The 14,631-nt window shown below is 42.2% G+C and overlaps 2 protein-coding genes across 4 annotated transcripts; one reads left to right on the top strand and one right to left on the bottom strand.

Moving 5' to 3' along the window:
• Positions 1–326: 326 nt before the first annotated feature.
• Positions 327–6,013, bottom strand: crtac1a (cartilage acidic protein 1a). 2 transcript variants are annotated; one of them, XM_078291209.1, is made up of 14 exons: positions 5,922–6,013; positions 4,574–4,779; positions 4,172–4,368; positions 3,934–4,070; positions 3,544–3,700; positions 3,303–3,437; positions 2,553–2,689; positions 2,290–2,426; positions 2,003–2,085; positions 1,674–1,774; positions 1,389–1,557; positions 962–1,146; positions 682–721; positions 327–563 (listed from the first exon to the last, which is right to left on the bottom strand). In XM_078291209.1, exons 2-12 carry the CDS (start codon positions 4,768–4,770, stop codon positions 968–970), a joined length of 1,629 nt encoding a protein of 542 aa, XP_078147335.1. In that variant the 5' UTR covers positions 4,771–4,779; positions 5,922–6,013; the 3' UTR covers positions 327–563; positions 682–721; positions 962–967. The 2 variants fall into 2 exon arrangements, with proteins under 2 accessions (XP_078147335.1, XP_071783782.2); XM_071927681.2 differs by having other exon boundaries at positions 1,001–1,146.
• A 282-nt stretch (positions 6,014–6,295) lies between these two features.
• r3hcc1l (R3H domain and coiled-coil containing 1-like) lies at positions 6,296–13,355 on the top strand. 2 transcript variants are annotated; one of them, XM_078282814.1, is made up of 7 exons: positions 6,296–6,443; positions 6,856–7,338; positions 7,700–7,887; positions 8,518–8,588; positions 8,736–8,831; positions 9,044–9,184; positions 10,226–12,885. In XM_078282814.1, exons 2-7 carry the CDS (start codon positions 6,868–6,870, stop codon positions 10,276–10,278), a joined length of 1,020 nt encoding a protein of 339 aa, XP_078138940.1. In that variant the 5' UTR covers positions 6,296–6,443; positions 6,856–6,867; the 3' UTR covers positions 10,279–12,885. The 2 variants fall into 2 exon arrangements, 1 of the variants encoding a protein (XP_078138940.1); XR_013504320.1 differs by lacking the exon at positions 6,296–6,443 and adding an exon at positions 13,001–13,355 and having other exon boundaries at positions 6,846–7,338; positions 10,226–10,704.
• Positions 13,356–14,631: the final 1,276 nt, after the last annotated feature.

Here is a 14,631-nt window from a genome sequence, read left to right as displayed (position 1 = left end):
ACTACAGAAAGTGAAAATCAAGGGAGATGGTCGTCATAGGGAATGAATAAGAGAAGTGGGTAGAGTGGGAGAAGGACAGAAGAGATATGTGCTAATAGACTTTGCATGAATTGCAGGCGGACACTTGGAAACTTAAGTGTTTTTTTGAAATAATAATAAATAAAAGGAATTGTAATCTGTTTCAGCCATAGAGATTGATGGGTGGATTGATGAGGTTGTATGTGGGAGGAGAGGAGGAGTGACCAGAGATGCAGAAGACTGTCAGATTTTTTACCTATGAAATGATAAACTGACTCACCCAACATATTGATTTGAAGCAGTTTATTTAGAGACTGGGGCTTGCCACATAAAAGACTATCATAACCCGGTAGCAAAGCTGAACAATGAACAGTTTAAAAGAAAAAAACATTCATAAAAGATAGTCAAACTACTCATAGAGTAAAGAAAATGACAAGGCCCCGTCCTAACACAGAAAAAAACAACAATAGAACTTTTATAGCCATGTTCTCTGTGACAATCTTGTATTTTTTTTTATTGTATCTCACGTCACTGTCCTCAAATTCCTGTAGAAAAATAAATGGGGAAGACAAAAGAAAATGAAAAATAAAATAAATGAAAGTTTGATTAAATTCTTTGATTTATCTTGAAAGCACAAGATCCGTTACAAAAAGCTTTGCCTACCTGCACAGCGGCCATTCTTGACAGCAAAGCCTTTACCACACTGAAAAAAAAAAGATGAAAGGAATTAATTGATATCCAAAGCAAATCTCTTTGTCCATTTAGATTTGTAGCAGCAGAAGTAAAAGAAAGCCTGAGGACTGTGGCAATGACCCAGAGAGAGAGAGAGAGAGAGAGAGAGAGAGACTAAAACCCAGTAAATCTAGATGCTGAAATCTTGTACAATAGTTGGTTGCCTGGATCATTGGATAAGCAAACTTGTAGAGACTGGCTGGAACGTTACCCGTGATCATAGTTCATGCCGTGGATCCGTAGTGCGTACCTGCGTATCACTGGCAAGCACAGACACCCCTCCTTCTTTAGGATAGGCTACTTCCACCACCGAGTTCATTTCACCAGGCTGAAGGGGGCGAGACATGGAGCTGCCGTCTGGCCAAGAGACTTCCAGTACGGTCACCTCATCACCTCCTGTGAGTTATCAGGAGAAAGATGGTGAGCGGATCCTAGATCACTGACTGAGGAAAATCCTTACACCACAGGAGGAAAATATGTCCTTTTCAGTCCCCCTGTGTGTCATGGGACATCACACTTAATTCTGATGAAAAGTAACAGTAATGTGTATTGTCCTTTTCTAGAAATACGGGAAATACATGTGTGCTGAAAATGACACATCTTTAAGAGTCTATGAAGAAAAGTGGAAAGGAAGTCACCTAAACCAAAGTGGGCGACAGGCTCCATCTCACACAGGTAGCCTGAGCCTCCGTCAATGATGCGTGTGTGAGCTCCACTCTGATTGGTGAAGGCCGTTACCTTGGCACCCCGGGCAAAAGAGCCAAACTGCGTGCGAGGGATCACCCGCAGCCAGTTATTGGACGAACCCTGACAAGATTGACAGGTACAGTTTGCAGAAGGTTAGAGCCCAATGAACAGGGATTATGCCTTCTTTCTCTTTCTCTCTCTCTTTCACTCACTCACTCATTCACAAACACACACACCTGTTTGACCTTGAAGACAGAGATTGGCTGGGAGGCGCTCTCTCCATGTGCCAGCAGCAGGTCCAGCTGTCCGTCGCCATCCAAGTCTGTCACAGTGCCACCTGTCCACCACAGAGACAGAAGCCTTTCACTGCACTGGCTTACATAACAACCCTGCTGTGGTGTTTATCTGACCATTATGTCAGTGTTAATCTAATCCAAAGGGAGAGCTAGCACATAGTGAGTGTTTACTCATTTTAGGGAATAAAACTGAAAAACAAAAATGTGTTGTCACAGCTAATTCTGAGACCGCTGCCCTCTGTTATGAGATTAGAGATAGAAGTGTTGACCTGTGCCTCGCCCCTGCGGCTCCGCAGCATCTCCCACATTCAGCTCCTGGATCAAAGGATCTGCATCAGCTCTCCTTGACACCCTGCACACACACACACACACACACACACACACACACACGGTTCTCAGGATAGCTAATAATGTAAACAGTATTCCAGGATGTGTTTTACTTTCATGTCACCTATTGGTGCCAAAAAAATGTTTTCATAATTGTTGGATGTGTCTTTTTGGAACTTAATAGTTCATACATAATATAACACAGCAGTATATATGATTGAGATGTTACCTGAAGACCTTGTTCGGGGCGTTGCCTCTGTAGGCGATGTTGTTGAAAAACACTTCCAGCTCCTTGTCATTATCAAAGTCAGCAGCGATGACCGTACGGATAGGGGAGGGGGCAGCAAACGCTGCAGTGGCGATGTTCTGGACAGGAGAACACATTACAGTCGAGTCATCCTATATCAGATTCTTTCCCTTTTATCTTTTACTATTTTATCTGCCACTCACTCCTTTTCCATTTCCCACTGCTATCGTGTTCCCCTTCCTTACCCGGAACTTGTAATCGCTGCCCTGCAGGAAGAGTCTGTGTGGGCCATTCCAGTTGCCGTAGACAATGTCTGTCTTTCCATCGCCGTTGAAGTCAGCTAGTGCTAATCCTCTACCATGCTGGTACCGGTCCTCCACACCTAAAGAGGATGACACAGTGTTACAGGCTACAGTACAGCCATTGTTGGAAAAAATGATCTATTTACTGTAACTTACTATTTTCTTTTTGCCACATATCCAAAAAATAAACTTTCAAATAAGAATGAACCAAGAGTAAACCCAGAATATGCTTCTCTGTGTTGTGGTCACCACCATAATCGAATACTTCCTAGCGTTAAACTGGGTTGTAGGGACTAATTTTTTCTCTTTTTTGTTCAATATGAAAGTGTATAATATTTTTTATTTGACATGTTGAGTGTTTGAAAGCTATACAGAACAGCTGTATTTCAAATATTTATGTACATGCCAGTTAATGCTACAGCTGATGGCTGACTAGCAGTAAAAAAATGCAGCATTTTTATGAAGTAGTCACATGCAATACCATTTTTTTTAGATAATAAAAGTAACTAGTACCACCAGGTATTAGATTAACATAGGCTATAGCAGGGCAAAAAGTAGGATATTTGCTGTGAAATGTAGTGGCGCAAAAATATAAATTCTCAAAGACAGAAAATTACCTTAAAAAATGACCTTAATTAAAAGAATTTTCCATCCCATACCTTTCAGCTTCCTCTCATCCCTCCTCATACACACCTGCTTGTGTGGCCATGTCAACAAACGTCCCGTCTCCATTGTTCTTGAACAGGAAGTTGGGTCCGTTCTCGTTGTCACAAAACACATCAGACATCTTCTGGCTGAGGATTGGTCCGACCGCCACGCCCCGCCCACCTGCAGAACAAGCAAACTGTGAATGCTGCAGTTCATTCGGCACTTTGGCCGGCTTGAAAACATCACACGCCTCCCCGTGATGTGTGTGACCTCCTGACCCCCTGACCTGTGAACTTGTTGACCCCGGCCTCGGCAGCTACGTCAGACAGAGCGATGACGCCCTTGGTCACATCGCTGGCGGCCTCATCCATCTCTATGAGAGCATGGGGACCGACGTTGCCACTGGCATAGTTGGCTACATAGACTGCGTAACGGCCTGTACCCTGCAGTGTGAAAAGACGTTTAGGCAAAAGGTTTAGTAGAGGGAATTGAGAGAAAGTGAGAGAAGCATTTTGGGAGGAACTAGAGACTTGAGAGAAGGTGAGAAGATGCGAAGAATCAAAGGATGGGGAGAGGATGACAGGAAAGTTCAGAGATCAGAAAGATTGAAAAAGGAGGAACAAAGCATGACATTTTGCTGACTTTGCACATGGGCTGACAGAGTGTGTTTACTGACCTTCCTATCGACACACGCCACAGACCGTCCCGCCATGCGATTAGCCACGCCACGACGCACGTTGATGTCATCGCTCAACAGATCCTCAAAGCGGCCATTACGAAACTTGAAGAGCTTGTCTGAGTAACTTGCCCGTCCTGCCACGGGAAACGAATCAGTTATCATTAAGGTAAATTGAGTCTACGTTTATTCTACTGGTGGCTGCAGGGGAGCTTGTGAATAAGAATGCAGCGTTTACCAGAGTAAGCATTGTTTGTGTTGAGGAAGTAGATCTCCTCGCGCCCGTCTCCGTCCACATCGCAGGCGGTGACTCCGATAGCGTTCCCCGCCATGTCCCTCAGGGCGTAGAACGGAGAGTTGCGGTCATCCACGGCGATGTTCACTAACCTGCTCTGACTGCGGTCGTACTTCAGCACCAGGTTGGGCCCGTTATACCTGAGGACATCACAGAGGTTTGGTGTGCTTGCTTTACTCGGGTATTTCCGCTGGAATTCTGACAAATTGAACATGAAGTGGGACAACACCAAACAGCTGTACACTCCTGAGCACACACTCCCTCCCTCCCTCCCCCTTCTCCTGCCATGAAACACTCCTTCGCCCGTCCCTCCATCCCTCAATCATTAACTATTTTCACACTCACCCAGCCACCACCACTTCCAGGTCTCCGTCACCGTCTACGTCCGTTACAGCCATCCCATAATTGAGCTGAGTGGGATTGTGCAGACTGTCAGGGGGAAGTATTGTCTCTGTCACGACCTGAAACATGGGCTCAGAGCTCTGGGCGAGGGACTGCTGCCAGAGTCCGAGGAGGAGGAGCCACAGACTTGAACCCCACATCACTACAACCTGGAGGGACATAGAGAGCATGGGTGGGTCTTTCATTTTAATTCAACATGCAGATGAGAATCATTGAATTCTTTGTAAAGAGCAGGATGGAATTACAATGCGGAGTTTTCATGTCCTGGAGCAGAGTGCAGCAGCAGCACATTATTCTTAAGTCAGTATCATGCATAGATATACAGTATGGTATGACAGCTCATTACAGCCAAACTATCACTCAAAGACAAAAGTTTTTATTCAATAGCGTGCAAGGCTCTGCCTCCACCACTGGTAAATAGACGTGGAGGCAGAGTTATTACAATTATTTTCAGCATGGAAATTGCAGAGAAGCTTGTTACAAATTTCTGTGTAATAACTTCCCATTAACATAATAACAGTTTGCAGCTAAGTGTCACAATCCTGTGAAATGTAATAAAATGTATCACCAAAGGCCTCTTTTAGATGTAGAACCACAGTTAATAGCCTTATTGGCTAATAGGTGACAGTTGTGTATTGAATTTTTACTTGTATTAAATTAGCAGTTCTGTTATTACAGTTTTGAAAACTGAACATTTCAGCCTTCATATGGTATTATAATGAAATCGAATAATGCAAAAATGATGATGTTAGCAGTCACAAGTTATTACATTAATGGCTAGAAATTTCCATTACATTAATACGTTATTAGTTAATTGTAGGCTATAATCACATAATTAGCTACCAACTGTTATTATGTTATTGTTGTATTAATGTGGAGGTTAATGTGAAGCTGTTACATTAGCAGTTACAAGGCTGTCTGCGTGTGGTCGCGAATACATCAGTGAACACTGTCATTAAATGTTTCTCTCTCTCTAACACACACACACAAACACACACACACACACACACACACACACACACACACACACACACACACACACACACACACACAATTTCTTTAACTGTGTAGCATTCTGGGTGTACAGGTAGATGTTATGAAATCCGCGCTTTGTCACTAAACACATGATTTCCTATTTGATCGATAATGTTACTAATCATATGGAATACATTTGCTATATGCATCATTTATTCGTCATTCCTGCCTGATCCTGACCACAGTCCTGCTGCAGGGGGTTTCATTCCTCTTACCATGCAAATAATGTTTCCTCACAGGCTAAATACCGGCTTACCTGATATCAATGTGTGGAGAAGAAATTTGATTTAATTCGCTGCAGCAGACAGGCCCCTGCACCGTCTTCTCATCAATTTTGGTAGAGACAATTTGTGTCGTTAAATTTTACACAACAGCTTGTGTAACTGTTTGGCCAATCACAGAAGAGCTGTCTGAATAATTAGTGCTTTGACCAATGGCCATGCCCCGTGGTACTTTGGGCGTGCACTCCAGAGACGGATGTTCATGCAGGCAAGTACTGAACAAATACCAATACATCCATGACAAATACATTAAAACGACGGCATGGAAATAAGAAGAAAATAATGCTTGCTAGGTCAGAAAACCATGCACTATAACTACAATGCTTATTTCATTCAAAAATCACCAGTGGAAAACAGTAAACATATTAGCTCGTCCCGGAGTGTTTCTGCAGGCTGCGTCATACAAGTAACACCATCTCCCATAATACTTTGCGATTTCCCCCACACTTGCGTCAGCAGTGCGACGAAAATCTGTTACTAAACCTAAACAAACACGGGTGAGCGAAAAGATAAACAATTGTGCTAAAATTATGGTTAAATGTGACTGAATTGAAATTAAATTAATAGAATGAGGTTCTTAAGTAGACCGAAATGAACCGTACATGTACGTCCATTCATAATTTACATGCAGTTATCATCCGAGAGTAACGTTAGCTAAAATGCTCACAAAGCTTGCTAGCACCGTAATGATTTTAATTTCACCGGTATAAATCTTGGACTGTGCTAACGTCGTTGAGATTTAAAATATATTTATGCAGTCATTCAACAAAACCAAAACTCACGAGACAGAAGAATTTATTAACGTTAAACGAAAGCATTATGGCATGACATGTTGACTTAGTTTTAGTTTCTACTGCTTGATGACATGTTTTCTCCTCTCTCCTTTCCCCGTTGATGTTGTTTAAATAGCACCATTTAGCAATGGAGTTGGACCAGCCCAAGGAAGAAAGTGCCCCAGCCCAGCCCTCGACCACGACCCCCTCAAAGAGGCCAGATAAGGTCCTCTACATGCCCAAGAAACGACAAGATGCCCCCAAGGACAAGCCCCAAGCTCAGGGAGAAGTAAAACCACGACCCAGGCCTCGCTACACAGACAAGGCGCGAAAGAATGCCAAGAACAAGAAGGACAAGGCTGGAGCAGGGGACGAGGCGGCAGCGCCTGTCGGAGGGGAAGATGATGGGGGCGTGACACAGAATGGTAACACCAAAACTGGTGAGAAAGACGACCGGTTAGAAGATGCAGAGACGCAGATTGATGGACAGCCCGCCTCAGCCAATCAGGAAGCAGACGCAGAGCTTGCCTCGCATCTGGAAGCAGAAGATGAGGAAGACAGTTGGGACACCTTGTTCAACGATGATGGGGATTGTCTGGATCCACACCTGCTTGAAGAGGTGAGTGTTTGGTGTTAGTTTACTCATAAATTTTGAGTGCAGTGGGTGTAAAGTGGGTTAAGTTCTGGGCCTATATGTGAAGTGACCACCAGTCTTTGTCCCATTTGATTTTTCAGCTCTTCCTCTGGTGGAGGGGAAGGGATAGTGAAAGTATATAATTAGTATTAATGTAATTTGTTTAGGTATTTTGCAAAGCAGTATCTCTTTTCTCTTTCTTCATAACCTCTAAACGTATTGCCTCCAAATTTTCTTCTCCTCCTCTTGCCACATATGCCACATATCCCCTTCTTCCTCCTTCCAATTCCTGATCCTCATATCCCATCTGTCCTCATCCGTCCTCACGCCTCCCTCAACCTTCCAGCTCGCTGTGAAGGAAGGTAGAAAGAAAAAGTCGATCCAGGAATCCAGGTTCGACTACTACAACATGGACCGAGATGGAGATGAAGACATTGACCTCACAGAGGACGAGCTGTCTCACATCGTAGAGATCTACGAGTTTCCTCCAGAGTTTAAGACGGAGGACCTTCTCAAGCTTTTTCAGTCCTACCAGTATGTACCTGTGCTAGTGTATAGTGGGGTTCCATGGAAATCCATCCATGAAAGTTTATGGATTTAAGGAAAATAGAATAAGGCCCTTAAAGTGTTTGAAAATGAATGGATTAATTAATTAAAATATAGCACCTGAATTTATCAAGATACCTCAGCTCTCTGGACCTCTTTTCATCCCAGGATCAACACTTGTATCTTAAGGAAAACCCTATGATGGATATTTGCATATAGAGCAGCAGTTTTAAAATTAGTAATGTCACCAGGATTTCTTGACTTCAGAAGTGTAAAGAGTAAAATATGAGGCCCATATGTCTAATTTTGAGCAATGTCATGTCATACCCCAAAACATGCTAATTTTTGAGTCCTTGAATTTCACCAAACAAGACCTTGAAAGTCATTGAAAAGTCATTTAATTTGATGTCCAAGTGAGTGTGGGAACCCTGGTATAGGTAGAGTAGTTAGGATCCTCAGGTCTCCGAAGACTTCAAGTATAAGTTTAATCTTCCTCTGGTCTTAGTACTTGTGGAATTCATCACAACCCTCCAACTGTGTGTTTATGTGCGTGTATATCTATTTATGTGTGTGTGTGTGTGTGTGTTTGTGTGTGTGTTTGTGTATCCGTGTGTGCAGACAGAGAGGCTTTGACATCCAGTGGATTGATGAAACTCATGCCCTGGGCCTCTTCTCTAGCCCTATAGCAGGTTAGTGAAGCACTTTTTCATGTAAAAGTAGAGTGTTACAGTGTTATACCCAAGTTTGAACCTCTCTTTATAACACAATCTCACAAATTTTGTTTTGGGGGATGTACTCAATTATAAGCAACATGTTGACTTTTTTTCTCTTTTCAGCTCGTGAGGCCCTGAGGTCCAAACATCCATTGATGAAGTTGCGACCACTCTCCAAATCCTCCTCCTCCATCAAGGCCAAAGCCCGTAGCTGCTCAGGTACATATTACAACTGTCCTGTCATTTTTTCATCAATTTGTCCATTGTATCTCAGATATTTAGAGATGTATCCTCAGCTGTCCACTTAACATCATACACTGCCAGGTACTGCTGAGAGGCCTTAGCTGCTCCTACCTATTTTTTTCACCTAATATTTATCGAATAAAGTCTTAACTCTATCCGTCTTTATTCTCTTGTCTTCCCACCCCAAGACTACCTCCTGCCTGCTAAGGAGCGACCCCAGACGAGTGCAGCGCTGGCCCGCCGGCTGGTGATTGGAGCCCTGGGTGTTAAGAGCAACCAGCCGAGGGAGGAGCGTGATGCTGAGAGAAAGAAACTCCAGGAGGCGAGAGGTAGGCTACATCATACACAGGGAGATTGTCGCCTGGCACAATAGGGCCATGGGCCTGGCACAATAGGGCCATGGGCAATAGCATCCGGTGGGGTAGCCTAGAGGTTACAGAAGCAGGCGTGTGACCTAAATGCTGTGGCTTCTAATCTTGGACTGGCTGGGAAAATCTGTGTTGTGAAGGTGAATGAGAAACGCTCTTCTTTCCCCTAACACCTAGTGTTGAGGTACATGGACCGAAATCGCTCCAGTCGAGCTGCTCTTTGGCCAACAGTGGAATACTGCAGTTGTACTGGGCAGCTCCCAGGTGTGAATGGGTGTAAATGTGTGAGTTTCAAGGAGGGCGTCATTGAAAAACAGCATGGGTGCTCAGTCAACCTTCCCTGGATAAATAAATATTTAAAAAAACAACAACCCATGTCTGACAGTCCCAATGTTTGCATCACAAGGTTTCCACCACTAGTGGGCGCTGTCTTTAAACTTTACAAAGAAAATGGCAAGCAGAGTTGCCATAAATAAACAAGACTAGACTAGTTGCAAGTCGATGCCAAGATAAGTTGCTCTCCATCCTTCCTGTCCTGTATTGCCATGCAGATCATAACAAGTCTATAATCAGTATAGCAGCCGTTTCCCTTCACAGTAGGAACGTAAGTATATAGGCGCAGAAAACCACAAGTGGCTGTCCAGTGAACAGCCAGTCAGCGGTGAAGTCAGGGCCTTGAGCAGCACAAACTAAAAATGGGTCCTTTGTTCTTGGCATGAGTGCACTGTTGTGATCTTAAGTGATCTTTATTTAAGATCACAACACGCACAGTGAATGTCAGTGCAGAAGTGCCTCATGTGCTGAACACTGTGTGCTCAGAATGGATGCCACGTAGGATCCTATTCAGGGATTAATTTACGACTGTTGCTCCAGTCTGTAGAATTTCTACAATGTGGCAAAGAAAGTTCTATGAGAGTTTTTAACGATAAATCACTAAAGGTTTAGGTAAGAGTTTGGCAGATCAATGTTGACTGTATGTGTCTGTTATCTATTATCTTTCAGAACAAAAGCGCTTGGCAGCCAAACAGAGGGAAGATGCTTGGGAGGGGAAGTGACAACAGACAAGAAGTTACCCCCCTCTCTGTTTTCACTAAATTCCTTGCTCCAGCAGGGGCTAAAGACATCCCTGTTTCTCCTTCTCTGTACACTCGACAAAGGACAGCCTACTCCTCTTCTGTTTTTCTCAGTTGGCCACTCCTTCTTACCACAGCTCTTCCCCAGAACTCGATTCTCACCCTTTTTTCCTACTTCCTGCCTTAGTCCTTCACCCACTGCCACTGAACCTCTCATCATCCACTGTCAGTTGACCCTTAGTGTTACACCAGTTAAAAGCATCCTCCCACTGTTACCTCACCTGTGTTCTCCACACTTTGTGCAGGGACTGTTGCCTCCCAGCCACAGCTGGGAGCTGAGGTGAAGAACTGTAGCCTACACTGTCCACACTGACCCTGGGCCAGCGGTGCTTTTACATCTCTAACATTGTAAGTTCTGCACGCACATAGCCTAATCATCTGGAAAAGGCAACTAATTCACTGAAAGGAAGACTTTTTTTTAATGTGTTTAAAGGCTTTATGTAAGAGGACTTCTGTTTTAAAATTGGACCTAATTAATTCCACCTGTAAATTAGCAGCAATGTATGTCGGTAATAATACCAGGGCAGCAAAAGTTTCAGGTTGTAAAGGTCCCATGTTGTATGATTTGAAATTTCCTATATATATACATTTGATTAAAGATGTTTAATGAAGGTATTGGCCTTGAGTGAGGGGAGCAGAAAATATTCAAGACCAGTGTCAAGGGGAAACTTTTGTTTGGTTTATGTAGGGTTACAAAAAATGGATGCATATGGAAAGAGATTAGTGCAAGCAGATATTGTGTTTCAGTGGCATAAATTTGAATTTATTACGCTCATTGAAATTGATGAATTAAAAAAAAAAAAAAATTGTTGAATAATTCAAAAATAGAAGATACAATTTGAAATCAAATGCATTGGCTTGACATTGAATGTGGTATTATTGAATTTAACTTAATTTGAATTTAATTTCAAGTTCAGTTGTCCCAATTCAAATTCAGCTTTTGTAATTCAGATTCAGCTTCCTGAGACATAAACCGTGGGGGAACAAGGGGACTTTTGTTTCCCGAGTGTCGACTGGAAGGCAGCCGCCTCCAGCGCTTCACTTAACCGACCACAAGCCGTGTCTGTCACTGTCTCTTGTCTATCTCCTCAGCCAATAATCAAGTCTTATTCTCTCAACTTGGTAAAAGAGTTGCAAATCAAAAAACATGTCAACACGTGGCCTAGTTAGTTACTAGCTGTTGGCTAGGTAGTGTATAATAATGGCTAACTAAATTACTGGAACCTACATTTTTGAAAAATTATGTATATTTCTTAAGGAAAACACTTTGTTACTTCAGTCCTTCACACTTGGGTGGTATTCTACACTATTACTGCTAAGTATCCAAATATGACAATGCTGCAAACTACTGTAGGTCTGCCAGGCTGCAGTACACTGCTTTTAAACCATACTAGCTGATCGCAGAGTAGCAAACTGATGTATTGAACTTCCTGTGCAGTCCAGTACTAGCAGCTAGGACGCAATCTGCAGCACTTTAACCAAGTTGGGAGAATAAGACTTGATCACTGGCTGAGGAGCTGAGTGAGCCACAGTGCCACATGACTTGTGGTTGGCTAATTGAAGAGTGTGAGCCCATCGCTGGCAGCCTTGGAGGAGGTACCCGGATGTGTCTGAATCTGAATTGCGACACCTGAATTTGAATTGGGAAAGCCGAATTTGAACTTGTAGTTCAAAGTTAAATTTGTTAATAATCACATTTCATTTCAAGACACTGCATTCAATTTCAAATTGTGCCTTACAAATTCAACTTTTGTGTTCATTTATTCAATAAATCAATTTTTTTAAGTACTTTTATGTAAGTACAATCTCTGCTGCCACTAATCTCTTCCCATAGATACACAATTTCCAAAGATGTATTTGTGTATAGCAGGATTTGTGAATTCAGCATTAGGAGTAAGGAATTTATGTTTGTTGTCATCAGTGTCCCCAATACGTTACTTTTAACTTTACAGACGCAATTCTGCAAACCTGCAGAATACCATCATGTATTCATCAGTCATATATATGACTACATGATTGAACCAGTAGATCACATTGACATTAACAATTATAGTCCTTTTCTCATGAAATATTTGGTGTCAGCATGACAGGTAACATTTCGGTAACATATGGAAAATTAGAACAACTTGCCTCTTACATGACAGTGAAGTTAATATGGTAATTTGATCTGACTATTGTTTCATTTAAACATTATGCATATAGCTGATAAGAGTTTGGAAAGAGCTTGGGAAAGTCCTTTGAATAAAAAAAGATAGTTTTTTTTTATTTTTTTTAATTAATTTTTCATGGCTATCTCTGTGTATTTTAGTTGTGATTTACTGTAGTATCAAGGACTCTTTAAGTATCAGGTATCTTTTATGTCTAGTCACCAAAACCTCTCTAAAAGACTAAAGAATAAAAACCAAATAGGTATACTGATTTGTTATTGCTTTAGCTTGCAGTTGAAGCTTAACATTTGTGAAAAGTTTTGGAAGTGCTGTTTGTGTTCCTATTTTTTTTGTTTGATCAAGGAAATGGTCAGATCTTGTGTTCCTCTAATTTGTGATTTAATAAATCCTTTTTGATTACTCCTGGGTATTTGTCACTGTTCCAGTCAGTAAGGCGACACTGCTGGTCTCAATGCACATGTGACTTTCTCTTTCAGAAACCTACTTCTAAAAATGACTTCCAATGGGGAATCTGAGCAAATGTACACCTATTTTCACCCTGAGTCAACAAGTGGACCTCCCTGTGTGCTGTTGTGTTCCCCCATCTGAACTACATGCAGCCTGCCAGCTGGCCTCAGCCCAGCCCTTTGGCCTATAGCTGCTCTTCACTGCTCTTTACCAGCATCGTGTGAGATCTGAGCCCTGCCCATAATCTCAAGCTTTACTGAGGCTTTACGAGGAGGTGATGCACCACAGAGCTGCCTACTGGGTGCCACACACACAATCATTAGATTAAGTACACAAACACAAACCACTACTAAGCAAGTGGTGGTTTCAAGTGCCAACTTTGCCCTAGACATGCAGCCTAAAGAGGCCGTTGTGTCATGGAGCAAGTGAAATATTGGAGATGTAAGGATGACATACATAAACACATAAACACAGTTATGGTCAAAATGAAGGAATAATGTAATGTCCCACCACAACAAACGACTCTGGCTCAGTTCTGTGGTGCATTTCCCGACATAGAATAAATCCAATCATCTTTCAAGATCCAGTGCAATGATTTAAACTCTGGAAAAGCAACACAATTAGCTGATTTTATTTTATTTTAGTCAGTTTTTGATGGTTAGATGGTACAAAACTAGTAGGACTGAGTGAGAGCCGAACCTTCCCTATGATTGTTCCTCCACTGCAGCCAGTATTTCTATCTTTGGGGAACAAATATCCAGTGTTGGAACTTAAGCACCCAGCAACAATGGAGGCACAGAGATTTTGGCTAGTTTGGCAAGTTGCTAGCTGGCTATTGTATGACAGACTATGGGACACCTGATTAACTATGCAGACTGTCGACCAATCAGAGAATTCAATAAAACCTGGGTGCAGGTGACATCATTTACACCAGGAACTACATTGGAATTCCAAATCTGTCTGATTCTGTTGACAACCAGAGGGAGAGTTTTTCAAAGAGTGTTAGGGTTAGTAATTTGTAATAGTAATTTGGGTAGCTTTGTTAAATTCTACCATGACATTGAGAATGCACTGGACCTTTAATTATGGGGTGGGGGTGGGGACATTCTAAGCACTGCTTACTAACAGTATAATCATAAAGTTTGATTGTCACCATAACAATCAATACGTTCTTGAACAGTAGCATCAGAGTGGTTTGCTCTAGGATGATAGTTCCCATTTTATCACAACACAAATGGATTGAAGTGCATGGCAGCAACATTAACTGTGTTAATGGCCTCTCAATAACAGATGTGATTCTTCTGAAACAGCACCAGGGACACTGTGGAGGTAGATGATCTTTTAAATCAGCATATTAGTACTGAGTAGTATCCTTGGCCTCAAGAAAATGAGTAGCCAGAAACCATGCATTAAAATGCACCTGTTATAGAGCCACTGTCACAAAGAAATGTATTTATTCTGAAGTTTCTCTTGATAATACCATGTACTTTTTCTCCCTCATTTTTTATTTTGGCTTGTCTTCTATTTAAAAAAAACAAAAAAAAAACGTACTCCCACACACACACGTTATGAACTCTGCTTTATTCTGTCTCTGGCGACATTTTGGCCGACCTTTATCAAGACATTCAAAAATACAAAACATGCTGGGTGTCTTTTATAC

This window comes from Centroberyx gerrardi, chromosome 3, assembly GCF_048128805.1.
Source record: "Centroberyx gerrardi isolate f3 chromosome 3, fCenGer3.hap1.cur.20231027, whole genome shotgun sequence".
Lineage (NCBI taxonomy): Eukaryota > Metazoa > Chordata > Actinopteri > Beryciformes > Berycidae > Centroberyx > Centroberyx gerrardi.
This window is presented reverse-complemented; position numbering and strand designations above follow the sequence as displayed.

What these genes read in the sequence shown, in the direction of transcription:
- crtac1a (XM_071927681.2), bottom strand. Translation starts at nt 4,770, where the DNA reads ATGTGGGGTTCAAGTCTGTGGCTCCTCCTCCTCGGACTCTGGCAGCAG. An exon ending in GCAGCGATTACAAGTTCCGG is followed by an intron (nt 2,427 to 2,552) that starts GTAAGGAAGGGG and finishes TCTCCTGTCCAG; the next exon opens with AACATCGCCACTGCAGCGTT. An exon ending in GCCGCAGGGGCGAGGCACAG is followed by an intron (nt 1,775 to 2,002) that starts GTCAACACTTCT and finishes TGTGGTGGACAG; the next exon opens with GTGGCACTGTGACAGACTTG.
- r3hcc1l (XM_078282814.1), top strand. Translation starts at nt 6,868, where the DNA reads ATGGAGTTGGACCAGCCCAAGGAAGAAAGTGCCCCAGCCCAGCCCTCG. An exon ending in CTTCTCTAGCCCTATAGCAG is followed by an intron (nt 8,589 to 8,735) that starts GTTAGTGAAGCA and finishes TTCTCTTTTCAG; the next exon opens with CTCGTGAGGCCCTGAGGTCC. An exon ending in CAAAGCCCGTAGCTGCTCAG is followed by an intron (nt 8,832 to 9,043) that starts GTACATATTACA and finishes TCCCACCCCAAG; the next exon opens with ACTACCTCCTGCCTGCTAAG.